Source organism: Palaemon carinicauda, chromosome 30 (assembly GCF_036898095.1).
Source record: "Palaemon carinicauda isolate YSFRI2023 chromosome 30, ASM3689809v2, whole genome shotgun sequence".
In the NCBI taxonomy this organism is placed as follows: Eukaryota; Metazoa; Arthropoda; class Malacostraca; order Decapoda; family Palaemonidae; genus Palaemon; species Palaemon carinicauda.
The window spans coordinates 33,156,806-33,184,596 of record NC_090754.1 but is presented as its reverse complement, the minus strand read 5'-3'; the positions used below and the strand labels follow the sequence as shown (position 1 = coordinate 33,184,596).

General features: G+C 41.8%; 1 protein-coding gene across 1 annotated transcript in view; it reads left to right on the top strand.

Moving 5' to 3' along the window:
- LOC137622980 (lysine-specific histone demethylase 1A-like) overlaps positions 1 to 27,791 on the top strand; it is a 101,454-nt gene that overhangs the window by 47,713 nt on the left and 25,950 nt on the right. Inside the window, exons 5-11 of the mRNA XM_068353591.1 lie at positions 3,454 to 3,570; positions 4,404 to 4,580; positions 18,926 to 19,068; positions 21,811 to 21,901; positions 23,710 to 23,844; positions 23,954 to 24,176; positions 24,409 to 24,561. Of these exons, the coding sequence (XP_068209692.1) occupies positions 3,454 to 3,570; positions 4,404 to 4,580; positions 18,926 to 19,068; positions 21,811 to 21,901; positions 23,710 to 23,844; positions 23,954 to 24,176; positions 24,409 to 24,561 (1,039 nt within the window). The remainder of the gene's footprint in view (positions 1 to 3,453; positions 3,571 to 4,403; positions 4,581 to 18,925; positions 19,069 to 21,810; positions 21,902 to 23,709; positions 23,845 to 23,953; positions 24,177 to 24,408; positions 24,562 to 27,791) is intronic.

Genomic DNA, 27,791 nt, shown 5'->3' with positions numbered 1-27,791 from the left:
AATGTTACTGTTCTTATATTTTATTTTTCCTTGTTTCCTTTCCTCGCTGGGCTATTTTCCTTGTTACGGCCACGGGACTTATAGCATCCTGCTTTTCCTACTAGGGTTGTAGTTTAGCAAGTAATAATAATAACAACAACAACAATAATAATAATAACAATAATAACTTATTGCAGACTATTCAGAAGACGTAGAAGCTTTAAGAGAGGATCTAATTAAATTACATAACTTATTCTTGAACTCGTTTACCGTGTTACAGTTTACTACATCCGCTGGAAGTTTGATCCATGTACTTGCTATTTTGTATTTAAAGAAATTACCACATTAAGTGTTGTATCTTGGGAAAACTTGGATTGTGGTCGGCCTTCGGACACTAGGAAGTTGGAGAGCTACGTATGGGCGCAGTCCGAAAGCCACTATAGTGCGTATGTGCGTTTTACAAGGATTTTGGAGGTCTCAAAGACATTTTAGTTCATCGGAAGAGACTCCATTTGCTCTTGGGTAGAGCGACTTAGTTTAAATGTCTTAGAGTTTTTATGATCTTGTCTAACTTATTCTTTAACTTGCTTACCGTGTTACTGTTTACTTCAGCCGCTGAAAGTCTGATCCATGTGCTTGCTATTTTGTATTTAAAGAAATTACCACATTGAGTGTTTTATCTTATCAAGTTCCAGTTTTTATCTGTTACAGTTCCAGTTTTTATCTGTTACATTTGGACTGATTTGTGCTGAATAGTGTGAATAGATTGTTGTAATCTACATTGTTATTCTTTTAAGAATTTTGAATGCCTCTATTAACTGTCCCCTTAGTCATCAAGTTTGTAGATCAAATAAGTAAGTGTTCCATCTTCCGTCTGTATCCAAATTGTCTCAGTTTGGTGGCCCTAGTTTGTACTGTTTCCAGTCTATCTATATCCTTCTGAATACCTGGAGCCCAGAATTGGACTCCGTATTCTAGATGGGGTCTTATCAGTACAGCTGTAGTGTAGTGTCTTGGTTGTGTAATTGAATTGTCTCTTTATGTAACCTATTAGCTTTTGTGCTTTCTTTTCAGCTTTTATGCTCTGGTGAAATTCAAATCTTTCCTAATAATAATGCTATCTTCCTACGGGTCCACACTTTTTCAGTACCCAGCAGTGAGTAATTTGTTTGTGGGTTACTATAATGTGTGTGCATAACTTTGCATTTCCGGTAGTTGAAAGGCATTTGCCATTTTATGGACCATTCTCGTAATTTAATTAGATCCTCTCTTAAAGCTTCTACGTCTTCTGAGTTTGCAGCATTCATGCCTAGTTCATTATCATTGGCATTTGGGTATTCTTCTAGTTAATCCTAAAAGTATTGTATGTTGTCAATGTAAATCAGAAATAGTAATGGGCCAAGGATGGATCCTTGAGGTACTCTGCTTGTAACAGCTGCCCACTCTGAGGCTTCTCCATTGATTACAACTCTCTGTTTTTGGTTTGTCAGCCAACCTTCGATCCAATCAACTGGGTCATCAATGATGTCTAGTGGTCTAATTTTAACCCTTAATTTTTAATGAGGGACTTTGTCAAAAGTCTTTTGAAAGCCTAGATATATGATATATATTGCCCTACTTTTATCATTAATGCTAAACATGTTGTCAGAAAATTGCAACAGATTTGTCACACAGGATCTCTCTTGGCTGAAACCAGATTGGCTGTCTATCAGAAGATTGTTTTTCTCTGTGTTCTACTATTGAATCTCCTATAATTGATGAAAAAATGTTGCAAGGCTCTGAAGTTAAACACAGATTTGTATTTGCCAGGTTGTTCTTTTGGTCCCTTGTAAATTGGAGGTACATTACCTTGTTCCCATCCTTGTGGTGCTTTTCCTTTGTTGGCTCTCTTCTGGAACATTTTTTATAAAAGTGTGGGGTTACCTCTTCTAGTTCTATGATCTCTCGGGGATGAATATCATCTAGACCTGGTGTCTTAGAGAGTCCATTTATTTTGTTTTTGACATTTTTCATTGTAAAGGTCGATTTTGTTTAGTAGTTGTGGCCCTTGATATTTGAAAGCTGGGATGGGAGCTTGATCTAGTGAAGTCTCGTGTTTGGCCCGCTTGCTTTCAAGAGGAATCTTGCAGTTAGACAGATGTTAAAGGTTGGGGTGTTAACACACCAGACCACCTTGACAGTCTTTAATATACAGGAGTGTACCCTCAAGTCTCTTAATGCCTTTGTGCATATTCTTGTGGTGGCTGTTCAAATAGCTGTGTAGCAAACTCAGCTCGTATGGGGGACAGTAAGCATGTAGTCTATGGTAACATATAGATGTAAGTCTGTAATCAAGGAAGAATGGCAGGCTCTTCTTCTTTGTTTCTTCCCCTCTTCTGGGGACAAAGGGGTCAAAGCATTACTCGCAAGATCTGACGATGGTAAATTAAAGTTTTGAGCTCCGTTCCTTAGAATTTAGAGAACTATCTCCCCCATTCTCCCTGGATGAGAGGGAAGAGGGTGGAATATATATCCGAACTGTTGATCATCTTATGCTAGGTATATTAATCTGGACAGCTAGCCCCCTTTGGGAAGGGATCCCATGTTAGACCACGTACCAATCTTCGTGGACAGGCTTGGCATTTCAGCCTATTCATCCCTTTGATAGACAGATAGGAGATTGCTGAAGTCATCTCCTTTGCTCCTGCATGGGACCAGGTAGATTGACATTTCCAGGGAAGAAAAAGAAGCAACCAGTTCAGTTCTAGGGAGCTTGTGACCCACCAATCAGCAAGTCGTCTTATTTAAAGGATGAAAGCTTTGTATACTCTTAGGAGCAAATGATAAATTTTAAAAGTAATTTTTATTTTTAATAGCTATACGAACAAGAGTACTTTTAAAGCTAGACTTTCCACCTCAACCACCCATCTCAGTCCAGAGCCGAAAGGTCATAAGTGAAGAGCTTCTGATAGGTGGGGCAGCAGGGCTTCTCTCTAGTGCTCACCACCCGTTGTTAATAATTTCAACAGCCGTTCCTATTTGCGCTGAAAACACACCCATACTTAAAAGACTCATGTTTGTATAGCTAGGAAAAATATAAATTTTAAAATGTTATATTTATATACCTGAAATAATGTTTTATTTAAACAAAAATGATTTACTATTAAATTATGTAGATAAGAACAATCCGATTCTAAAATTTTCACCTATATTTTACTTATAATTTATGTGGTAGAAACCTTTTATGTTTTTAAAACCTTTTACAAAGATGGACAAGCTAATATACGTTGGGCCTAGGACATTATTGATTACTGACGTGGTAGTAATGTGGTATTGTTTATAAGGAAGCCCAGCATAACTCACTGTCATATTCAGTTCTAGAGTGATATTTTATAGAAAGCTGTTATCCAGAATATAATTCAAAAGATTGTTAAACCATGTTTGTTGCGTACTAAAGAGTATTTTGAATATTGATTATGTAACTTTATATCACAGCCATTGCCTCAGAAGAAATATGGAAGTGTTATTGTAATTGGCGCGGGAATCGCTGGACTTGCTGCAGCACAACAGCTTAATTCCTTTGGTTTTGAAGTCATTGTTCTGGAATCTCGGGTAGGTATTGGAAGCTCTTTGGAGAAAAAGGGTTGCCAGGAGATATGTTTACTATAATTTGTAGGTGTCTCTTTATTTGGGAAAATTTGGGTGCTGGGTGTTTGGTTGTATCTGTTGTGCATAATCATCTTTATGGTCTTTAAGTATTGTAGCAATTCAAAAGAGACTTGAAATTTTGGTTTTATAATCATGACGGGAACAAGCTCTTGTTTATCGTTAATATCCTTTTTTTTGTTTCTAAAGTTAATGTAGTTTTCATCGTGACAGTTGAGAATGTTGTTACTTTAATTTTTGATCCTACAGTTCAACAATTGACTGATTAACTGCAAACTTTTCTTTTAGTGAAATTTCATTATATTTGAAAGGCTGAAGTATATGTTAACCCTTTTACCCCCAAAGGACGTACTGGTACGTTTCACAAAACTCATCCCTTTACCCCCATAGACGTACCAGTACGTCCTTGCAAAAAAATGCTATAAATTTTTTTTTTCATATTTTTGATAATTTTTAAAATAAAATTCAGGCATTTTGCAAGAGAATGAGACCAACCTGACCTCTCTATGACAAAAATTAAGGCTTTTACAGCGATTTAAAAAAAAATATACTGCAAAATGTGCTGGGGAAAAAATTACCCCTTGGGGGTTAAGGGATGGAAATTTCCAAAGAGCCTGGGGGTAAAAGGGTTAAGATATCTAATAACAAAAGGGCTTTCAAACTCATATAAAGTTTATGTAAAAGTATTTAGTTTATATAAAGTTATATGTAGGATATACAGAAACTGTAGTTTTATAAAGTATATCTTTTCTCAATTTTGATAAATTATTCTTCATCAGGACCGAGTTGGTGGAAGAATTGCCACATTTCGTAAAGGGCCATACATTGCCGATCTTGGAGCAATGGTAGTTACCGGGTTAGGAGGCAATCCCATCAATGTACTTTCAAAGCAAATTAACATGGAGCTAGTTCGAATAAAACAAAAATGTCCTCTCTACGAATCCAATGGAAACACGGTAAGTTTCAGTTCAGAATTTTGTGTTTGAATGTCTTTTGATTGGTTCACAAGCAGATGCTAAGCTGTTATCGTTTGAGGTATAAATATGTTTGGAAATACCTCAATAGAAATATTAAGTGTTGTACAGTAGTTATGCCTATGGGAAATTTTCTCTCATACAGTACATATGTTCAGTTATCTATAATATATGTACACTGTATACACTTCATTTTTTTTTTTAATTAATTAAAGAACTGTGTACATAATACCCAATTTCTTTATGATTTTTTTTAATGTAAATAAAAAAAGAAAATATATAAAAGGGGATACTGTAAACATGTTGATAAAGGGCAAAACTTAATGACTGATTTATTATCTATAAAAGATGTGCACTAACCCTATACTTACTATGGTAATTAAAAAAATTACAAAAGGATGCAAAAATTGAGGCCTTTAGGAGCTTTTTTATGCAGTGGTAACATTAATTACAGACTTCAAAGACAATGCCTAAACGTTTCAAGATATAGTAGGTTGAAAAGAAAATTGTAAATAACTTTTTACCAAAACAAAGATTAAGATGACTTTAATTGAATAAAATAATTTAGCAAAATCTGGCCATTTCGGTGCTACGGGAAAGATTCACATGAATGCAATGAATGACTCTGTCAAGCATTAATGCTCATATTGCCCTCAGTGTAACCAATAGCTTGTTATTCTCCTTCTCATCCAATGAATATTACACCTAAGTCTTAAGTTTGCTTTCTTAGTTAAGATATGTGTAACCCAGTAGTTGCCCTAAACTATCATGTACAGTACCCCATATAAGGGCAAGCTCACCTACTACTGTATAACAAAATGAAAACCAAAAACTGTTGTAGGTTTTCCTTAGCAGGCTTGAATTATCTTCAGCATGCCTAATGTATCCACTACTGCATGTGAATTCAATAAGAGTTTTTCAGCGTTATATTTATTTTCTTAGATGATGATTAGGATTGAAAAATATAGATGACCGAATTTTTTATGTTTTAAATTTGCGTAAAAGAGGTCTTGGAGGAGGGAGTGCATTTCAGTTACCTGAAAAAGTTTAGCATATTACCTGAAAATAAAACCACTTAGTTTGTAAACATGGCAAAAATCAGTGGCTCTTTTATAAAGCTTGTATTTTCAACGCAGAAAATATCTAGGTATTGCAAAAGGAAATAAAAGTAAATATGAAGAACAACCAGGCCGTCTCAGAGGTGTGGTCAAAAGAAGAAATTCATTGGTACATCAAAGTCCTGGAAGTAAAAGCAGCCTTTCTAGCTCTGCAAGCATTCAAAGAGTGTTTAAGGAGGCACTAAGGAGTGTTGATGAGCAACACGACTACTGTAGTTAACATAGGAGATGCAAATCGGGGTAGCATTCCATGCCGTAGAGTTGTCAGCCAGGTACATTTCGTGCAAGAGGCAAGATATAGGGATGGAGTGATTGCTATGTCCTTGAGTAGCAGAGAGGCTTCTTGCTCTATGGGTTTCTTTAGGGATTGACCTGTTTGCCATACAACTAGACAGGAAGCACCCCGTGGTTTGCTCCCACCTTCCAGACCCATGGGCCATGTTTGAAAATGCTTTTCAGCACCACGGTATCACCTGGACTTGTATATCTTTCCTCTGTCCAGCCTGATCTGCCTGTTAATCGACCGAGTGTCGATTTTGTCGGGACTCAGGATGACTCCAGTGACTCTGAGATGGCCACATATCAAGTATTATACTGATCTGTTAGCCCTACTAGTCGAGATCTTGAGAGAACTATCCTAATGGTATATACTTCTCTGTCAGCAGCATGTTCAGAGGTACCACCCATCCATGAACTTACTGGAACTTCGCAGTTGGGGGTTATCCAGCATCTCCTAATATTGTTTTAATTTGGTTTCTACAACAGTAATAATCATATGTACAGTGTACAGTACATTTGCACATATGTACACTATGTACTGGACACAGTAAGGTTACAGTCCAGTATTGTGCTAAGGTAAAGTTTACCGAGTCGTCGTCATCTCCCCACTGATTTGTATAGCAAAAGTTGTTTCTATCTAGTAAAACTCTACTGTAACCTAATACTCACTGATACTGTAGTGTATATTACTCTAATATTACTACAGTATAGCTTAACTGTACATTCTGTAAATATTCGGTGTTTTCGCTCACACGAGTAGCCTATTCTCATTTCGGAAGAGAGAGAGAGATATATCAGCTGTTGAAAAGTAATCAAATGCACTGTTTTTGTTTGTTTATTTAAAAGAAACAATTATTATCTAGATATATAAGGTTTCAGTTTATAAAATAACCTGTATTTCTGTTCAAGAAAGTGTAGAGTATATAGTAACATACTATGCAAGAGACATCACATAAGGAGTTGCGTAGCATCGTAGAATAAGAGTCGTCTGAATGAATCAATAACGAAGAGGATTGTGTATACTATTTCTTAACTTATTCAAAACATCTATATATAATTAATATAGTATTACATAAGCACTGATGTGTTATAATCCATCATAATTTACATGTAATTTATAACTCTTATTTGATGTCAGGATGCCAGAAAACTTCAAATCATTTATATTCTCTCTCTCTCTCTCTCTCTCTCTCTCTCTCTCTCTCTCTCTCTCTCTCTCTCTCTCTCTCTCTCTCTCTCTCTCTCTCTCTCTCTCTCTCTCTCTCTCTCTCTCTCTCTCTCTCTCTCTCTCTCTCTCTCTCTCTCTCTCTCTCTCTCTCTTTTTTTTTTTGGGTATTTATATCTCACTAGAAGTTTTAGGGCTAGTTTCCAGCCTTGCCAAAAGTAAATTCTCTATAAATAGCTCAAGGTTTGTATCGTTAGGAAAAATGCAAATTACTTTCAAATTTGTACTTCAATGCTGTTACTGACACTAAAATATTTTATTTTTACTGTATTTGTTCCTTTCCTCACTGGCCTATTTTTCCCAGGTGGAGCCCTTTGGCTTATAGCAGCCTGCTTTTCCAACTAGGGTTGTAGCTTAGCTAGTAATAATAATAATAATAATAATCGATTTATCTATCTACCAAGGCACTTCCCCTAGGGTAGCAACATAAAAGAGCAAGAGAACAATAAGGGAACTTCAACATAAAAGAGCAAGAGAACAATAAGGGAACTTTTTTTCTCATAGCTCCTCCCAGTTTGACAAGGGATTCAGTTGAGTTTGGCTGATACTGCTCGGCTGCCACAGCCCACCCTCTCCTGTTATCCACCACAAGTGAAGCTTCATATGCTTAGTTCCCTACCCGTTTTCACCCTCAGTGTCGTTTCTAACCCCCATAATTTTCAGACACTTTATCTCGAACATACTCAGTTTCTGTCTTTCCGTCACTTTCATTCCCCACAACTCTGAACCATACATCACAGTTGGTACATTAGTTTCCTCATACAATATTCTTTACATTCATTCCTAACCCTCTATTTTTTACCACTCTCTTCACTGCCCCTAAAACTTTGCATCTTTCATTCACTTCCTGATGTACATCTGCTTCCCCTCCAACTTTTGCAGCAGCAACAGACCCCAAGTACTTAAACTGATCTACTTCCTCAAGTAACTCTCCATTCAACATGACATTCAATCTAGCACCACCCTCCCATTTCCTACATCTCATAAACTTACTCTTCCCACTTAGCACTTGTTGGAGAATTGGCAATGTTACTCTTCTATGTAAATGTGTTTGTGGTAGCTCAAGTCCCACTGATTACTGCCAAATTTCCATAACTCCCATATTATCTAAAGTTTTTGAACGTCTTCTGGCAAAATGTCTTAATAGGTTTGCTGAAGGTAATCATCTATTCCCTTGTCTGCAATTTGGTTTTCGTAAAGGCCTTGGAGCATGTGATGCCCTTCTTACAATCTCCAATGCTGTACAGAAATCCCTTGATTGTGGTCGGGAAGTTCGTATGATTTACCTTGATTTTAGTGCTGCCTTTGACGGTGTTAATCATGAGGCCCTTGTTTTCAAACTGAAACAGTTGGGAGTGGGTGGGTCGTTTCTTAGCATTATTATTGATTTTTTAAGTAATAGATCTCAAAGAGGAGTTGTTGATGGGCACCATAGTGAGTATAGGAATGTGATATCCGGTGTTCCATATGGTAGTGTTCTTGGCCCATTACTTTTCATACTATATACACATGACATGTGGTTTGGCCTAGAAAATAAGCTTATTGCATATGCAGATGCTGCTACTCTCTTTGCATCAATTCCATCCCCTGAATGTAGATCTGGAGTTAGTGAATCCCTTAATAGAGATTTAGCTAAAATTAGTGCATGGTGCAAATTATGGGGTATGAAGTTGAATCCTAACAAAACTCAAAGTATGATTGTAAGTAGGTCAAGGACAGTGGCTCCTCAACATCCGGATCTCAGTATTGATAATGTTTCTTTAAATTTGTATGACTTTTAAAATTTTAGGTGTGATTCTTGACAGCAAATTTACTTTTGAGAAACACATTAGGTCTGTGTCTTCTTCAATTGCACAAAAAATTGGCTTATTGAGAAAGTCTCACAAGATTTTCGGTGATCAATCTATTCTGAATAAGTGTTTAAATTCTTTCATTCTACCCTGTTTTGAGTATTTTTCTCCTGTCTGGTGTTCAGCTGCTGATTCTCATCTTAATTTGTTGGACAGAAACTTACGGTCTATTAAATTTCTTATTCCTGATCTAGATATTAATCTTTGGCACCGTCGTTCAATTAGTTCATTATGCATGTTGCATAAGATTTTTCATAACTCTGACCATTCTTTACATTCAGATCTCCCTGGACAATTCTATCCTGTTCGTAATACTAGGTAGGCCGTCAATTCTAATATCCAGGCCTCCTTCATGAGGCTCAATACTACACAGTATTCTAGAAGTTTTTTCCAGCTGTTACCAAGTTGTGGAATGATCTTCCTTATCGGGTAGTTGAATCAGTAGAACTTCAAAAGTTCAAAGTTGGAGCAAATGTTTTTATGTTGACCAGGCTGACATGAGTCTTTTTATAGTTTATATATGACATGTCTGTTTTTGACGTTATTGATAGTTTATATAGGACATATCTATTTTGACGCTGTTACTGTTTTTAGAATGATATATTGTTAATTTATTCTCATCATTTATTTATTTCCTTTCCTCACTGGGCTATTTTTCCCTGTTGGAGCCCTTGGGCTTACAGCATCTTGCTTTTCTAACTAGGGTTGTAGCTTGGCTAGTAATAATAATAATAATAATAATAACAACTCTCAACTTCCTTTTTTTCACACCCTCCCATACTCTGTCACTAATCGACCCAGGTTCTCCTCCGAGTCTGCAATCAATACCGTATCATCCGCAAACTAACTGATTCTCCTCCCACTCATGATCCCTCGCATCTATCAGTTTCAATCCTCGACCAAGCACTCGAGCATTCACCTCTCTTGCAACTCTTATCAACAAATAAATTGAAAAACCATGGTGACATCACACATCCCTATCTCAGTCCCACTCTCACTGAAAACCACTCATTCTCTTCATTTCCTATCCTAACACACGCTTTACTGCCTATGTATAAAATCTTCACTGCTTGCAACAACTTTCCACCAATTCCATATAACCAATAATGATAATATGAAAATCTTACCTTGAATTCCACGTGACATTTATTGTTAGGCCAGCCTAGTCCTTGTTACGATAACTGATATTTAAGGTAACCAAACCATATTTACCTTTCATGATATGGGCGTAGCTTCATGATAAATAGTCTATTCAAGGAGAAATTCCATGTCAACAATTAAATCATCTTTTATTCATGCGAGTCCAGCTGAGGAAATGTAAACATAGAGTTATGGTTGCATTCTCAGCAACCTTTATCTTAACCTTTCTGTAATCTTTTGATAGTTTTAATGATAGTTTGTTCCTATGCGAATACAAAAGCTCGTTTTGTTCCGTAACCGAAATACAAACCACGCTATTTACAAAGGGTTATTACTTTTAGCGTAGCTGAAATGGCGAGCCATTAGAATTTAACGAGGGTGTATTACCCCCGCGCTAGTTAGCGGGGGGGGGTAGGGGAGTGGTAGCTAGCTACCCCTCCTCCCCCTCACACACAGGTGAATACTCACTTTCACTTTTGGCTCGGACTGTGACAGACGTCTCTGTCTTGGTCCTCGCTTGGCAGCCATTGTCTGTTTTGTCTTTACTTAATCGCTTACTTTTCTTTTACTCAATATATATGTAAACATGTTTTCATGTTTGTATATATATTTGAGTATAGAAATAAGTAAGTTTCCTTTTCAGATGTGTGTGTGTGTAGTGTACGATATCTACGTGGAGGCCTCGGCAGTTAGGCCACCACGGCCTAATTTTATGGGTTGCGATCGAGTTTGACTTCGGTCTTTCTCTCTCTCTCTCTCTTGAGGTCGTTCACCCTTTTACTATGTTTTACTACGCCCTTGTAGCTTCCTTCCCGTGTGGGTGGGGTTGCTACTCCGTACATTTTGTCTCAATTAGTTTATGAATCTAATTGTAGTTGTTAATTTTTCAGCTTGTAGAACGATTCCTTTCGGGGTTTTCGTTTTTTTCCTTAGTGTTCATTCATTTTTAAATTACATAATTACATAGTTACATAATTATAATTGTTATAATTCTGTTTTGGTTACAGCTCTCCTTCCGCGAGTGTAAGTGGTTGTGAGGGCACGTGCCTGTTGTGTAATTCTTGTTCCTTTTCCTCGGGATTCCTCTTCGGAGCCTTCCCGGGGGAATGAATGTGTACTAATATTATTTGTTTTATTTTTTTACAGTTACCGATCTAGTTCGTTTCTGTAATATAGCAACGGTGTGAGCTGTCTGGTTGAGTCCTGGAGATTCGGCTGTTGCTGCCTCCCCCCTTGTATTGTCGTTAGGGGCGTGTCTCCTTCTACTGGTAGTACTCCCGTGTCGACGGACAGCTCTCCAGTTCATTTTAGAACAGTCAGGAGGCTTGCCTCCTTGGGCGGATAACTTTCCTTCCGAGGGAAATTTTTTCCTGTCCAGGCTTGAGCTTTTCCTCTTTTGGGGGGTTCTTCTCTTGCCTTTTTTTCGTGCGACTATGCTCTTGGTGCTGAGCGGTCGCACCTGCAGTTTCGCTCAAGGGGCTGGGCAACTGCAGGAGCTCCTCTTCGGAGGATTGCCCCTTTTAGGTCACTGGCTGACCAGTCTCTTCCACGAAGTGTTTCTCTTTCGTTCGCGAGAGAGTACACTCATAGAGACTCCTCTTCGGAGGTTTCTTCTGTTGCTGTTGCTGTTGGCCTCCCTCGCCGTAAGGCCCACCGTCCGCCTCGTCGTAAGGGCCTCTCATCTCCCTATAAGGGTGCTTGAGGCGCCTTTTTGAATCTCCGTTTGCAGCCTACAACTTCTTTTTCTCGATCTTCCGTCTTGGTGCAGATGGACAGCAGTCTAATCTCGTCTTCCGACGGGCAACGGTCTTCCCGACGGACAACGGTCTTCCCGACGGACAGCGGTCTTCCGACGGACATCAGTCTCCCGGCGGACAACGATCCCTTCGGGGCAAAGGGTTGCCCCCACGGGGGTTCTTCCCTTGCGTGTCAGGGTTTCCCTGCGCGCCCTTCTGTTCGTCAGCGCTCTCCTGTTCGTCAGCGCTTTCAAGATGATCTTCCCTGCGGTTCCTGTTACGTGCCCTGTGCGCCCACGTTCGCCCTCGCGATCTAGAACTTCGGTTCAGGTCGGGGTCAAGGACTCTTCTTCTTTGCGCAGGCTTCCACGCGTAGCCTTCTGCTCGTCAGCGATCATCAGCTCGTCAGCGATCATCAGCTCGTCAGCTATCATCAGCTCGCCAGCGATCGTCAGCTCGTCAGCGATCATCAGCTCGCCAGCGATCTCCGGATCGCCCACGTGTGTTACAGCTGGCACGCCAACGTTCTCCAACACTTCTGAAGGAACATGGTTCGCCAGCTACTAGCTCAACTGCGGATGCTGATCGCCATCGCGCGACCCTCAACTGCAGATGCTGATCGCCATCGCGCGACCCTCAACTGCGGATGCTGATCGCCATCGCGCGACCCTCAACTGCGGATGCTGATCGCCATCGCGCGACCCTCAACTGCGGATGCTGATCGCCATCGCGCGACCCTCAACTGCGGATGCTGATCGCCATCGCGCGACCCTCAACTGCGGATGCTGATCGCCATCGCGCGACCCTCAACTGCGGATGCTGATCGCCATCGCGCGACCCTCAACTGCGGATGCTGATCGCCATCGCGCGACCCTCAACTGCGGATGCTGATCGCCATCGCGCGACCCTCAACTGCGGATGCTGATCGCCATCGCGCGACCCTCAACTGCGGATGCTGCTCGCCATCGCACAACCCTGAACGATTGCCCGCTGACGCATGCTGCTCCTCATCGCACCACCCTGAACGATCGCCCTCCTGCAGATGCTGATCACCATCGCACCCTTTCACGCGATCATTCACCTGCGCATGCTGCTCGCCATCGCACAACCCTGAACGATTGCCCGCTTACGCATGCTGCTCCTCATCGCACAACCCTGAACGATCGCCCTCTTGCGGATGCTGATCACCATCGCACCCTTTCACGCGATCATTCACCTGCGCATGCTGCTCGCCATCGCACAACCCTGAACGATTGCCCGCTTACGCATGCTGCTCCTCATCGCACAACCCTGAACGCTCGCCCTCTTGCGGATGCTGATCACCATCGCACCCTATCACGCGATCATTCACCTACACATGCTGCTCGCCATCGCTTACCGCCAGCGATCTTCTTCACCTACGCGGCAGCACGATCCCTCGGCGCGCCCGCGCGATCGCTCGCCTGCGCGCCCGCGCGATCGCTCGCCTGCGCGCCCGCGCGATCGCTCGCCTGCGCGATCGCTCGCCTGCGCGCCCGCGCGACCGCTCGCCTGCGCGCCCGGGCGACCACTCGCCTGTGCGCCCGCGCGACCACTCGCCTGTGCGCCCGCGCGACCATTCGCCTTTGCGCGACCGTTCGCCCTCGCGCGACCATAGTTCGCGGCGAATTCCACAGCCGGTGGTAGCAGCAGGGACGCGTGCTCCTAGGCGGCACTCGGGATCACCTCCATCCAAGCACAGGTTGGTAGTGCAGGACGAAGACAGGTCAGTACAGCATTCTTCCCACCTTCTTTTCAGGCAGGAACCGTCGCGTCCTCTCCAAAGGATCGCCCGATCCCTTTCACCTTAGTGAGGATTTCGGACTCTGTGTCCTTGGAGCAGCAGACATGGTTTGATCCGCTGGCACGGGCGTTAATGAGGGTTATGAAACCAGCACTCACCGGCCAGGGTAACAAACCAGCGGCTGTCTCTCCTACGCTGAAGAGAAAGAGAGGAGTGGACTTCGTGGTGACTTCCCCCAGGGCGAAGTTGGTTCCCAAGAGGTCGGTCTCGAGGGTCCCCTCTCCTGCACGAGTACTCTCTCCTTCTCCCGCCCTGGAAGGATTTTTGGCGGGGGGGCTTTCCGTTCAAGATTTCTCCATCGGACAAGGGATGACTGCTTACCTCTTCCTCTGGGAGCTTACCAGGTTCTTTCCCTCCTCGGTTACGGCCCGAGGTTTGGTTCAAGGAAGCTACAGGAAGATCAAGGGTACTTTCCTCCTCTCGAGCTCAGGCACCTTGGCCTTTCGTCGTTAAGTATCTACTTGCGGACAAGCTCGATGTTGTACCATCTGGACGCGCTGACTGAAGGCTTCCTTCGGGTGTCTCATCTGTGGAGGTCAACGACCTCAGACACCCTTCCATCCTTGAGAAGAGTTTTGTCTTTGCCCAAGGACAGAGACTTAGACATCTGCTGTGCGGAGTAAATCGACTTCCGGTTTCACTCCTCCAAGGCGCTTTCTTCCAGACTCTGCAGGGCTCCAGCTCCCTTTTCTTTCAACCACGTCGGCCTAAGTTATCGGCTACGACAACTGGGACAAGGTGTCCAATTGCAGTTTCCTCCTGTCAGGAACAGATGGCACGGGAGACTCCCCCGGGGGGGCATAGTCCTAAAAGGAGTTCACGAACTCTAGGCTTGCAGGTTTTTTCGCTGGGAGGATGCTTAAGGTTACTCATCCGAATGACAGCTTCCCGATGCCCATTCCCGCACAATCTCTGGGAGTAGCCAAGGATATCGCGCCTGCCGTCTCTGTCAGCGAATTCAGTGTCTCTGAACCTCTATGCCATAGCATCAGCAGAGTTGCCCGGTTGGGCAGAATGATCCATACCTTAGGCGAAGGTCTTCCTTAGGATCATCGACGGCTTCACCCCCGGCCCCCTCAGTCGATCCTTTCTTGTAAGGAAGGATCTGAGAGGGGATGTCCATAGTCGACCTCTCAGCCCTGATCAAGTTTGTCGAACAAACTTCGGCCAGCGTAGACCAGCAGAATCGATCAGACTGGTAACGAGGCGACAGGACTCCTTTAACCCTGGATCGGAAGGACGGGTACTTTCAGTTTCCATTCCATCCATCTTCCAGGGTGCTCGTCGAATTCAGCCTAAACTGCAAGTATTCCTGCTTATGATGCAGTGTGGCTATCCTGCCGTGGCATAGCAGGTTTGTTTCCCCAGAGAACTCTCCCTGCCTTCCTCTTGGCCGCTCAGGTGCAGACTTCCGCCTCCTCTGCTGTTTGGAGGGCTGGTCAACTCCGGTAGGCTCGGGTTTCGACCTTCTTCAGCGCCGGGAAAAGCTTCCGAATGCTGACCATGAGTGTGGGCTCATGGTATTTTGCTTGGAGCCTTCTCTTCCTCTGCCTCAACATCTGGAGTATCTGGCCATGATATTGAGTCAACCGCCTTACCACGTTGGAAACCCCGCTTCTCGTCCGTCCAGCGAGGTTAAGCAACGTCGGTACTTGGATGGGTGACCACCTGGGGACGCCAGATTCTGTTACCACATCCTCCGAGCCTTCCTTTCGGTTGACTGTGGCAAGACTGAGGAGAGTCGCAGTACCTGTTCTCAGTCAAGCAGAGTTTTCAGCCCTACCTTGGAACGTTTCCTAGTTCTTCTTTCCTCATTGACCCGTTTATAGTCCGAACGGTCGCCTCAGGATAAGCTCCATGTGGGGCGATCCAAGTTCCGGTGGCTTCAGGCAATGTTTAACCGGACTCCCTGGCCCTATGGGACCAGCGGAACTATTAAAACCTGCAATGGGTGTTGACCTATGGAGCCTCTTGATGGTAGTGGATATTCTCGTCCTTTCCCCACATTCTTGATGCGGTTCTCGGACTCGTCAAAGGAAAGGGGGGGGGGGGGGGCATGTTCCGGTCCAGGCCTATGGTCAAGACCTGAAGGATACCTCTCCATCATTCAGGCAGGCTTAAGGGCCTTAGTCTGGCCCCTCTTCAGATCCTACCGCTCCTGCCAAGTCGCCCCGTTGCGTGTCGACTTCATGCTAACCAGCAGGGGACGCATTTTCACACCTTCACATCTTGCAGTAGAGATACCGGGATGATTGAGATTCTCTCAATTCCACCATCGGCTCTCTCATTCCAGGCAGGGGAATGTTTCTCTCAGACTATCCGAGCAGAGCCTCATAGAGAGAGTGTACCTAGGGGTCTTTGACCTTGGGTAACCAGCAAGTGCTGGTCTGGGGGACCTGATCGCGACAGCTTGGAACCTCAAGCTTCCGCTAGTTTTCCCCCCAGTCTCAGACCCCGAGACTCTGGCAAGATGCATTCCGGTGATGGTGGGACAACTTCGACGCCTGCGTCTTCCCTCCTTTTTGTCTGCGGACAATGGGTCTCAACAAAACCAGGTTGTCTGTCAACCTTTCAATGGGAGAGCTCCACTGGGACTATGCGCAGAACGGTTTCTGGACCCTCTGCTTCCCCTGACGGAACTCCCGGGAGAGCTTCTCCCATGGCGCAGACTACTCAAGCAACCACACTGCGACATCTCTCCCGAACCGGGGCGTCGCTTCGGCTTCATGCCTGGAGACACTACGCTTCCTCCTCTAGAAGAGACAACCCGCTACAGTCGCGGTACGGAGGTCGCGTCATCTGCGATAGTCATCCACAGGGGTCTCCCAGGCAAAGTGAAGAGTCTAAGGTGGTTGGTGCCGTGGGAGATATACCTCTTCCCGTGAGGCCTCTTCTCCAGCAATAACGGTCTTATTGCCTTTCGGCGGGAGGAAACTCCTTTCCGCTCTTGGCAATGAAGCCTGTCGCTCAGCCTTTCCCTGACCTTCAGGCTTAAAGGAATAACTTTTTCCTGCCCGCTGGATCTATCCTCGCTCATGCGAAGCTACGATCGTCCCTGCCCTAGTCGGAGGAAGACCTCCAACTTGGAGCATGGCTCGGACTTTTAGTCCTTTAAGAGATCTTCTCAAGACCCTTTTACGACAGGCCTCGGATTGTATTCCGCCTTGGGTCTTCTGCTCACTCTGGCCACGGCCAGTGTGTAAGCAATCTTCTTGGTCTCTTACTACTCCCCCCCTTTCTAAGGAAGAGGGGAAGGCAACATTCAGGCTCGCTCCTGAGTTGTTGGCTAGACTCAGAATCTGAGGGTCCCGACCCTTCGGTCCGATTCATTCAAGATTTTGAGTCTCCATTCTGTGTCTGATGTCCCAAGACCTTCTCTTTCTTGCCAGTACAGGAATCGAGAGGTTAGCGCTGGGAACAGCTGCAGTTTGGCCTCAGTTGCAGCCGATTTGGGAACACAAGGAGGACATGGGGGGAGAGTCACCAGTATACCTCTTCAGCCCGGACTCAAGGACATTCATCTCGACCTGTCTTCAGACCCTCCCCCGTCACGTCGCCCTACAGCACGATGTTGGATACATCGCAACGTCCCTCGCCTTCGAGTAATACTACTCTGTGACGCAGGTGCTACAAGCTGGAGTCTGGAAGCGTCTGATGACCTTCGCAGCCCGCTTCCTGCAGGGCGTGACCCACAGGAGTCTCGATACGTTTTCTATCGCTCTGTGGTGGCTACACAACAGCTGGTCTAACCTCAGGCTCCTTTTTGGACAGGTAGCAGAAGGTTGAGGGCATTGTTATCAGGTTTTAGTCTGCATGAACGAAAGAAGTATGTCTGGCCCTTACTTCTTTCTTCATCATCCCCTCTACGGGGAAGCAGCATCCTGGTCTCTGCATAGCTGACCTCGAACCTCTGCAGGTAAACCATGCTTCCTTGTGTTCCGAGTATTGAGTCAATACTGTCGCGTCCCCCATACCCTGACGAGGTGGTATTGGGAACGTCCTAACCCAGAGTTCCTTCTGGAACTCCAGGTCAACTGCCTAGGACGGGTCACACTTCTTCCTTCACACACAAGCTTACGTAGGCCACATGGTTCCTTGCGGTGCAAGGAACTTGTGAGGTGCAGGGACTCCTTTTCTCGAGTGCGACTCACTCGGATTCTGAGTCCCCGGGTAAAGCCAAAGCCAGTATGGCTGGGGACTTTCCACCCTTCCTAAGGGATAAGTCACCCTTTGTAAATAGCGTGGTTTGTATTTCGGTTACGGAACAAATGACAAATTCGAAGATAATTTGTATTTTTCCTAACCATACAAACCTTAGCTATTTACACATATTTGCCCGCCAGCCCTGTCCCCCAAGACAAGTCCTACCTCTAAGTGAAAGTGAGTATTCACCTGTGTGTGAGGGGGAGGAGGGGTAGCTAGCTACCACTCCCCTACCCCCCCGCTAACTAGCGCGGGGGTAATACACCCTCGTTAAATTCTAATGGCTCGCCATTTCAGCTACGCTAAAAGTAATAACCCTTTGTAAATAGCTAAGGTTTGTATGGTTAGGAAAAATACAAATTATCTTCGAATTTGTCATATTTATATGATTATACATTGTTGCTGTTTTGCTATGACCAAAGTTAAGAAAATCCTGTGGGTTGGCAACATTGTATGGTTGCCCACTCCATGTTCTCACTTATGCTGGATTGGCACGTAGGAGCCTGCAGCTCAATCTCCAAGTCACTCTTGGTTACTACGCTGAACAGACGTCTGCTCGACCGCTGTCCACCCGTGTTTTTTGCTTTTCGTTTTCTGTTCTTGTGATCATGAATGCCTCTCAACTATGTATGAGAACCTGCCCTGGCCTTGAAGGTCGTCCTTGTGGTACCGTCATTAGTCGGATGATATGAAAATTTGATACTTGCAGATCAATGGGCATTTCAAAATGTAAGGTTTATTCCATTACAGTGCCTGTAAGGCATCATCATAAGGTACACGAAAAAATACTAGTTCTAGAATTGCATTGATTCTAGTTTAAACAAAACTACAGTTTTGCGTAGTCGATTATAGGTGTTTGAGACCATTATTGCTTTACCTCAGATTTAGGGATCCTGTAACTTGAAATATGTACTGTGCTATTTAACCCATTTTCAATAATTTGTTTATTTTTAGGTTCTCAAGGACAAAGACGAAATGGTTGAAAGAGAGTTTAATCGTCTTCTGGAAGCAACAAGTTTCTTATCTCATCAGTTAGATTTCAACTACATAGATAATCGACCAATTAGTCTCGGAGAAGGTTTAGAATGGGTTATTAAGTAAGCATAATTTTCACTCTGTTTTAAAAAAGATATTAATATTCAATGAACATTACCTTGTTCTTGTACTGATATCATCGATGCTGCTGTTCCCCGACCTCCAAGTGAAAAAAGCAAAGATCTTTTTCCTTCCCCAACATCCCCCTCCCATGTGGTATCTAGCCATCTTGATAGATTGTGTCAAAGGAGGAATTTTAATTACTGGATTGTGTGTACCAAGAACTTTTAATCATAGTTGTCAGCATTGAACAGACGGACCTCTACACCTTACCTTTTTTATATATTTTGATGAATAGTTTTAATTTTGTAGTAAAACTATGCAAGATTATATAAATACATCATTCCCTGATTTCAAGATACGTTTATGCACTTTAATCTATTTACTATGGGATGTCCCCCAATTTTTGGGGTTAGCTGAAATAAAAAAGAATAAAGGAATTTTTTCTTCTCTGGGTTCCTCCCAACCTGGTACATCTAGATTGCCACAGCCCACCTTCTCCTGTTATCCACCACAAATGAAGCTTCATATGCTGAATCTCCTACTGCCGCTACCTCAGCGGTCACCAAGACCATCTGAGGAAGCAGCAGGGCCTATCAGAACTGTATCACAATTGCTCGTTATTCATTCCTATTGCTAGCACGTTCTTTTGCTTCTCTCACATCTATTCTCCTATCACCGAGAGCTTTCTTTACCCCATCCATCTACCCAAACCTTGGCCTCTTGTATTTCCCCCATCAACTCTTGCATTCAACACCTTCTTCAGCAGATGTCCATTTTCCTTTCTCTCTGCAAGGCCAAACCACCCCAACACATTCATATCCACTCTAGTGGCTAGATAATTTATTGCACCCGTTCTCACCCTCACTACTGCGATCCTAAGATCCTAACCCTATCTAATCAAGATACACCAAGCCATACTCCTCAGACACTTCATCTCGAACACATTCAATTTGTCTCTCCGTCACTTTTATTCCCCCACAACTCCGATACATACTATTCCCTACATTCATTCCTAGCTCTCTATTTTTTATCACACCCTTCACTGCCTCCAACACTTTATATCCTTCATTCACTCGCTGACGTACATCTGGGTCCACTCCACCATTTGCAGCAACAATAGACCCCAAGTACTTAAACTGATCTACTTCCTTAAGTAACTCGCCATTCAACATGGTATTCAATGTGACTCTACCCCCCTCCTTATACATCTCATAACCTTACTGTTACCCACATTAACTCTCAACTTCCTTCTCTTACACACCCTTCCAAATTCTGTCACAAATTGTCCCAGCCTCTCCTCTGAGTATTATTTGCAAACCACTCAGTATTAGTTCTCTCTTATTCGATGTTAGGATGCCAGAAAACTTCAAATCTCTCTCTCTCTCTCTCTCTCTCTCTCTCTCTCTCTCTCTCTCTCTCATATTTTCTTGTTATTAATTTATCGTATGATTCCAGTAGTATATGTATGATCTTTTAAACTCGTTTTATATCTTTTGAAGTAAAACAAAAATGTTAACTTTATTTATTTTTTGTCGTGCATAAATCCTAAGCCTTCTTCAAAGCTTATGCATACTAAAGTTAGTTGGGAAAAGTAACTGTTGCTATCCCAGGCATCAGTAATTCTTTGCATTATAAGGGTGTGTATGAGTATAAAGGCGAATGGCAATTTTGAATGAACTTGAAATCGCCCTAATGCAGGTAAGAATGTCTTGTGTTTGTTTGGCTTTTATATTGATGATATATTGCATATACTCTATTGATATTATAAGCCACTTTATGTTCATATCACTTCAACCTGGTTGAGTTCTTTGGAATAGAACAGAAGGCCTTACCTCGTATGAGGTGGGTAGTGCACTGTTCACAAATAATTTACTTTGATTTCTTGCTATTACTATTGTAATTGTATCTTTGGGGTAAAGGGCAGACCACCTACTTCAAGGAGACTTCCTCCCACTTAAGGAAGACCCCTCAGTAAATGACTCGGAAGTTTGTATCCACGTAGGAATAAACTACAAATTTTGTATACAGTAATATAAATTTTATTTTTCCTAACTGTACAATGGCAGGACAGGATTAGAAATTAAAATATAAGAGAGATTACTCGAGTGCCATATGTGGATGAGATCATGGTGAGGGGCAGATGGAGATGGTTTGCGCATGCTCTTTGCGCTCCCCAAGAGAGATTAGTTCACCAGACTTTCAACTGGGCTCCTCAAGGCACTAGAAGAGTTTGAAGACCCAGACCTACATGGCTGAGGACTATGAAGCATAAAGTAAGAAATGATGAATGGAGAAATATTGATTTAAAATGTCAAGATGATACGACTAGCGAAATTTAACTGAGGCTCTTTGCGTCAGTAGGCGTGGGAGGAGAGGATGATGATAAAATATACAAACCTGAATCATTTACCAAAGGTCCCACCTCAGCCACCCCCCAAGTCTTTGAGCAGAATTGTATTGTGAGGAAACGCTTGAGATAGGCGTAACACTTCATGCTCAGCAGTTTCCGAGCAACGCAGCATGACGTAATCTACCGAATTTCTTTTTGTCTGCCTGGCCGTAGAAAACGAAACCAGAAAATGACTCGGGTTTGTATAGTTATGAAAAATACGTATTCCGTAAAATTTATAGTATTTTGTCAGCCTTATTTTATATTGTTTCAAACATTTTTGCAATAAGCATTTAACTTGGCGTATAATTTTACAAATAAATGTACTGTTCAAGTTTACTTTTTCCAACAGTCTTCAAGAGAAAAATGTTAAAGAGAAGCAAGTGACTCATTGGAAAACTGTTGTGAAACTCCAGGAAAAGCTGAAAATGGTATTAAATAAGGTAAGCTTTTGAAGACATGGGAGCACATTAGCATTTGATGATGGTGATGTTTTATATGTGCAATTTTATGGTTTGGTCATCAACTTATAAGATTTTGATGTGTAAGAGCAGCATTGCTCTTTACATTTTAATGTTACTTTGTTACCTTGCATCCATGTAATATTGAATATTTTTTTTGTACACCAAGAAATTAATCATTTTCATTACACAATTTCTGTGATGCATTATGTGGACAGTTTTTGTCATTAGCTCAATATAATGTCCAATTATTGGATTGGACATAGAATTTAGCTTTGACCAAGATTGACCAATTTTCTTACATAGTTTTTGGTAAGAATTTAAATAAATACAGTATGTAATAAGATTTTCAAACAATAGTTATGACAAAAGCACAGTAAACGATTGTTATGGATACTGTGCAAATAGGATATATTTTGATTATCCTTTCTTGTATTTTGTAATGAAAATTCTCTCCTACTTACTGATATTATTCAATGTTACATGCATTGTCTCCAGCAATTTTTATTTTTTGATAATTGAAATAAGGAAATACAAATAGAATTGAGACCTCCAGCATAACTGGTTGAGAAAATTCCCTTTGGAATGTTTGAAATGTGTTTTAAGTATGCCAGGTGATTTAATCTAAGAGAACTTTGTTTCTGCAGTATATACAAACCTTCCGCTCTTTACTTAGAGTTATTTCGGTGATAGTTGAAACCAATCGTTAAAGCTTTTGCGAGGTGTAACTAACCTCCGCTAGCTAGCGGCATGGGGTAGCGTGGCTAGACCAACCACCCCATTCACACCATAACTAGTAAACAACCGCCACTTTATATTTCGGCTTGGTAGAGGAAAGTCGGTGTCTTCCTCTTCTGTCAAAACCCTTTAACCGGCTACTTAAAAATTCCTTTTTTTTTTTTGTTTTTCTTTTAGGTGGTGACCCAGGACTTCACTTTTACGTGAACTCCTTAGTCTCCCTTAGCAAAGCAATGACGCCCACCTGTGAGGGAAGAACTCCTACCTTCCATGGGGCATTCAGGCCTCTCCGCTAAAGAATGTTTCTGTGGGTTTTACAGTTTACAGTAGCATTCTCTGCTTTTCCTCACCTTTGTTCCTGCAGCTCCGGTGTAGGAATGAGAGCAATGGCAGACTGGTTCCCTTCGGGGGTTTCCAGTTGTGGGGATCCCTTTAGGGTGAACCCAGAAGCTAGCGATCTTCCCGCTTGCAGGGAATATTGCCAACAGTGGAACCAGTGGTTGGTTACCTTTCCTGCCTGCAGGAGAGAGTGCCTGCACTTGAGTGGTTTCCCCCCCTCGGGGGATTCCTCCAGTGGGAGTTGGATTTGTACATGCTCCGATCTTGTTCTTCGGAGCTTGGTGACAGAAAGGAGTTAGGGAGTGAGTTTCCTATGTAAAGAGGAAAAGGTTTGTATATAGTGCTAGAACAAATGGCAAATTTGAGATAATTTGTATTTTTCCTAACTATATAAAACTTGAAGCTCTTTGCACTTATTTGGTCCTGCCATCACCTTCCCCTGGAAGTTCTGCTGCAATTGCAAACGGACAGTTGTTTACTACTACTGGTGTGAGTAGGGTGGTTGGTCTATCCCTTCTACTCCCCTCTGCTAACTAGTGGAGGGTTGTTACATGTGGCAAAAGTTTTAACGGTTAGTTTCAGCTATCGCCAAAATAATACTCCTACGTAAAGAGCTCCACTTTCGTATAGTTAGGAAAAATAAAAATCATGCTAAATTTGTCATATTTTTCTTATTGCAGAATTTCTGTTAATACCTTTTACCACATTTCCAGTTACATAGCCTCCATGATAAGATTGGCCAGTTACACAAGGAACACGAGCAGCTAACTGAAAAGAGGAATTCTCGTAATATTACGAACGAGTTTGTTTATAGAGTAAAGTTACGAGAACTGCAAAATGCTTGTAAAGTAAGTGCTTTATGTGTTCTTGGTGTGTCTTATTACTGATTTTTTGATAATGTTTTATAAATTCCTTTATGTTGGAAGACCTCTTTCATTCATTTTTTAAACTTTGCAGGAATGGGATCAACTTGTTGAGCAGCAGCGTGAAATTGAAGATAAATTACAAGAATTAGAAGCTTCACCACCTAGTGATGTGTATCTGTCATCTCGAGATAGACAGATTCTTGATTGGCATTTTGCTAATCTTGAATTTGCCAATGCTACTCCACTATCCAATTTATCACTGAAGCATTGGGATCAAGATGATGATTTTGAATTTTCTGGGAGTCATCTGACAGGTATATTTAATCCCGACATGTTTGCTATTGATAAAGTCTCCTTCCTGTTACTGGAGTTTAAGACTAATTTGTGAGATATTTTAAACAATTCAAACAAATGCAAGTTCATTGGCTAAAGATTTTTGTACTATTAGTTTAGTTTTTTCTTAACTGTTGATTTTTTTTCCTTAATGTTATGAATTGTTACGTTAATAGTTTTATTTTCTTAAGATATTTTTTTTCTGCTTCACAGTTCGCAATGGATATTCTTGTGTCCCAGTGGCACTCAGCGAAGGTCTGGACATAAGATTGAATACGGCTGTTAGGAAGATTTCTTATACCAATTCAGGGGTAGAAGTTACCGTTTCTAATGCCCGTAATCATTCTAACCCTGCAACCCACAAAGGTGAGATTCTTGAAATTTCATGTTAATTTCTTTTTTCTTGATCTTTAACATTAAATTAGTGTGAAGGATTTTAGAATACATTTGATAAGAGTTTACGATCGGGACATTTCTCATATTCCCTGCTGGCTTTACTGTACTGAGTAAGGGGGTTACAAGAAAATGAATGTTTGGACCTTTTTGGTAATTTCTTTTGTGATAGCATTAATCTTTAATCTGCCACTTTTTAATGTCCTTGTGGTAACTTTGGTTTAGATGAAATAGTTTGTATTTTTTAGGTTTATATAATTTTGTTCATCATCAATGTCTTGTATAATGTCTTATAATATTTAGACTATTAATGTTATGTTAATCTCTTCATCATTTTCTTAAATCACTTATGATTGTCACGTCATGAGTTATAGGCCCTTGTAGGTAAGTACAATTTACAGTGTTGAAACACTTTTGTCTTACTTTTCACCCGTTTCTATCAATCTGTTCTTACTTAGCTATCTGATTCCATTAAACCTACCTCTCTCTAAATTTCTCTTACCATTTGATGAGTGGATAGATTTTGGAAACAAAGGTTCTTTAAAATGTTAATATCTAACAAGAGACATGTTTATTATTTTCCTAAGAGTTACGTACTGTACAGTCCTTCATCTCTATCGAGTAATTCACCGTCTATGACTTCACTTATTGTACATGCGATTAATACTAAGAGTTGAAAATTGTATGGATTATGTTCTCAAAGCCCCTTTTTTATGTTCTTCAAAGCATGCGAGTTCTATGAGCGTTAAGTAATGTTTGGCTTTACCACATGGGCCGCCATGTTGCCACAAAGAACTCATTTCAGCCAATCCTTCCATCAGCATCCTCCAAGAGCAATCCAAATCAGTAAATCTTTATACAGTGTAGCAGATGTCATCATACAAATTAATCTTATCCAAGAGCAGTCTGTTCAATTCCATAATAATTCCAGTAATCAGCTACTTTTCTATTAAAACGGATAAGAATATCAAAAGAGGAAATGTGATCTTCAACTGAATACATTAGAAAATAAGCACTTAAGAACACTCCTAGCTATAACACTATAATCAAAATGAAGAAATATGAACAACCGGTCCAATTATTCCCAACCCACTAAGCGAAGATGACATAATACTTGGGAATAAATAAATAATAATACTTTGAATATGATAGTAAATAAATACAAAAGCATTCAAATTATTGTCATCTCCTACAGTCAGAATAAAAACAAATTGCTCAAGATTTTTGCTACTGTCCACTGTCCTTATCTATCTAACAAAAAAAAAAAAAAAAAAAAAAAAAAAAAAAAAAAAAAAAAAAAAAAAAAAAAAAAAAAATCAACAAATCTTCAATTATACCTAGTCTTACTCTCTACAAACAATTAATACACAAACTAATTTCTCTCGCCCATTCTTCTCTGAAGAATTTGGGTAAACAAAACAAAATGTAAAGTATTGTAACAGTTTACCAATAATCACACCACTGAAATGAAATGCAAATAGATTACAACTAAATATGAAAGGCCAAGTACATGCACACATTCTGTGAAAGGCCACATTTTGTCTTGGGGATTTCTTGAGGTAATTAACACCTGCACAGATAGGAAAATTATGTCACTGAAGACAGACCGCTTATACATGGGCAGTACTACTGGCTAACTTATGTTTTTAGAAAAACATGTATCCTTGACAATTTTCCAATCATAACAAGGACTAATTCTAAGTGATAGGTTTCTGGGGAAACAAATTATATTTTATTGTATGATTACCATTACAGTCTGCTAAAGAAGGTGATGAATGCAAGAGTTGATGGGAGAAGTACAAGAGGAAGGCCAAGGTTTGGGTGGGTGGATGGAGTGAAGGAAGCTCTGGGTGATAGGAGGATAGATGTGAGAGAGGCAAGAGAGCGTGCTAGAAATAGGAATGAATGGCGAGCGATTGTGACGCAGTTCCGGTAGGCCCTGCTGCTTCCTCCGATGCCTTAGATGACTGCGGAGGTAGGAGCAGTAGGGGATTCAGCATTATGAAGCTTCATCTGTGGTGGATAACGGGGGAGGGTGGGCTGTGGCACCCTAGTAGTACCAGCTGAACTCGGTTGAGTCCCTTGTCAGGCTGGGAGGAACGTAGAGAGTAGAGGTCCCCTTTTTTGTTCTTGTTTCATTTGTTGATGTCGGCTACCCCCCAAAATTGGGGGAAGTGCCTTGGTATATGTATGTATGTACCATTACAGTTGTCCTGTAGGGGAGCAATGCTGTCAGTGCACCATACTGTACATTGAGATACTACCGCTAGAGAGTTATGGGGTCCTTTGACTGGCCAGACAGTACTACATTGGATCCTTCTCTCTGGTTCATTTTCCTTTTGCCTCCACATACACCGAATAGTCTGGCATATTCTTTACAGATTCTCTTCTGTCCTCATACACCTGACAACACCGAGATTACTAGGCAATTCTTCTTCACCCAAGGGGTTAACTACTGCACTGTAATTTTTCAGTGGCCACATTCCTCTTGGTAAGGGTAGAAGAGACTCTTTAGCTATGGTAAGCAGCTCTTCTAGGAGAAGGGGACTCCAAAACCAAACCATTGTTCTCTAGTCTTGGGTAGTGCCATAGCCTCTGTACCATGGTCTTCCACTGTCTTGGGTTAGAGTTCTCTTGTTTGAGGGTACACTCGGGCACACTATTCTATCTCATTTCCCTTCCTCTTGTTTTGTTAAAGTTTTTATAGTTTATATAGGAAATATTCATTTTAATGCTGTTACTGTTTCCTTTCCTCACTGGGCTATTTTCCCTGTTGGAGCCCCAGGGCTTATAGCATCTTGTTTTTCCAACTAGTGTTGTAGCTTAGCAAGTAATAATAATAACACACACACCGAATAGTCTGGCCTAGTCTTTACATATTCTCCTCTGTTCTCATACACCTGACAACACTGAAATTACAAAATAATTCTTCTCTTAAGGGGTTAACTACCGCAGCTCTTCTAGGAGAAGGACACTCCATTTTTCCAACTAGTGTTGTAGCTTAGCAAGTAATAATAATAACACACACACCGAATAGTCTGGCCTAGTCTTTACATATTCTCCTCTGTTCTCATACACCTGACAACACTGAAATTACAAAATAATTCTTCTCTTAAGGGGTTAACTACCGCAGCTCTTCTAGGAGAAGGACACTCCAAGATGAAACCATTGTTCTCTAGTCCTGAGTAGTACTTAGCCTCTGT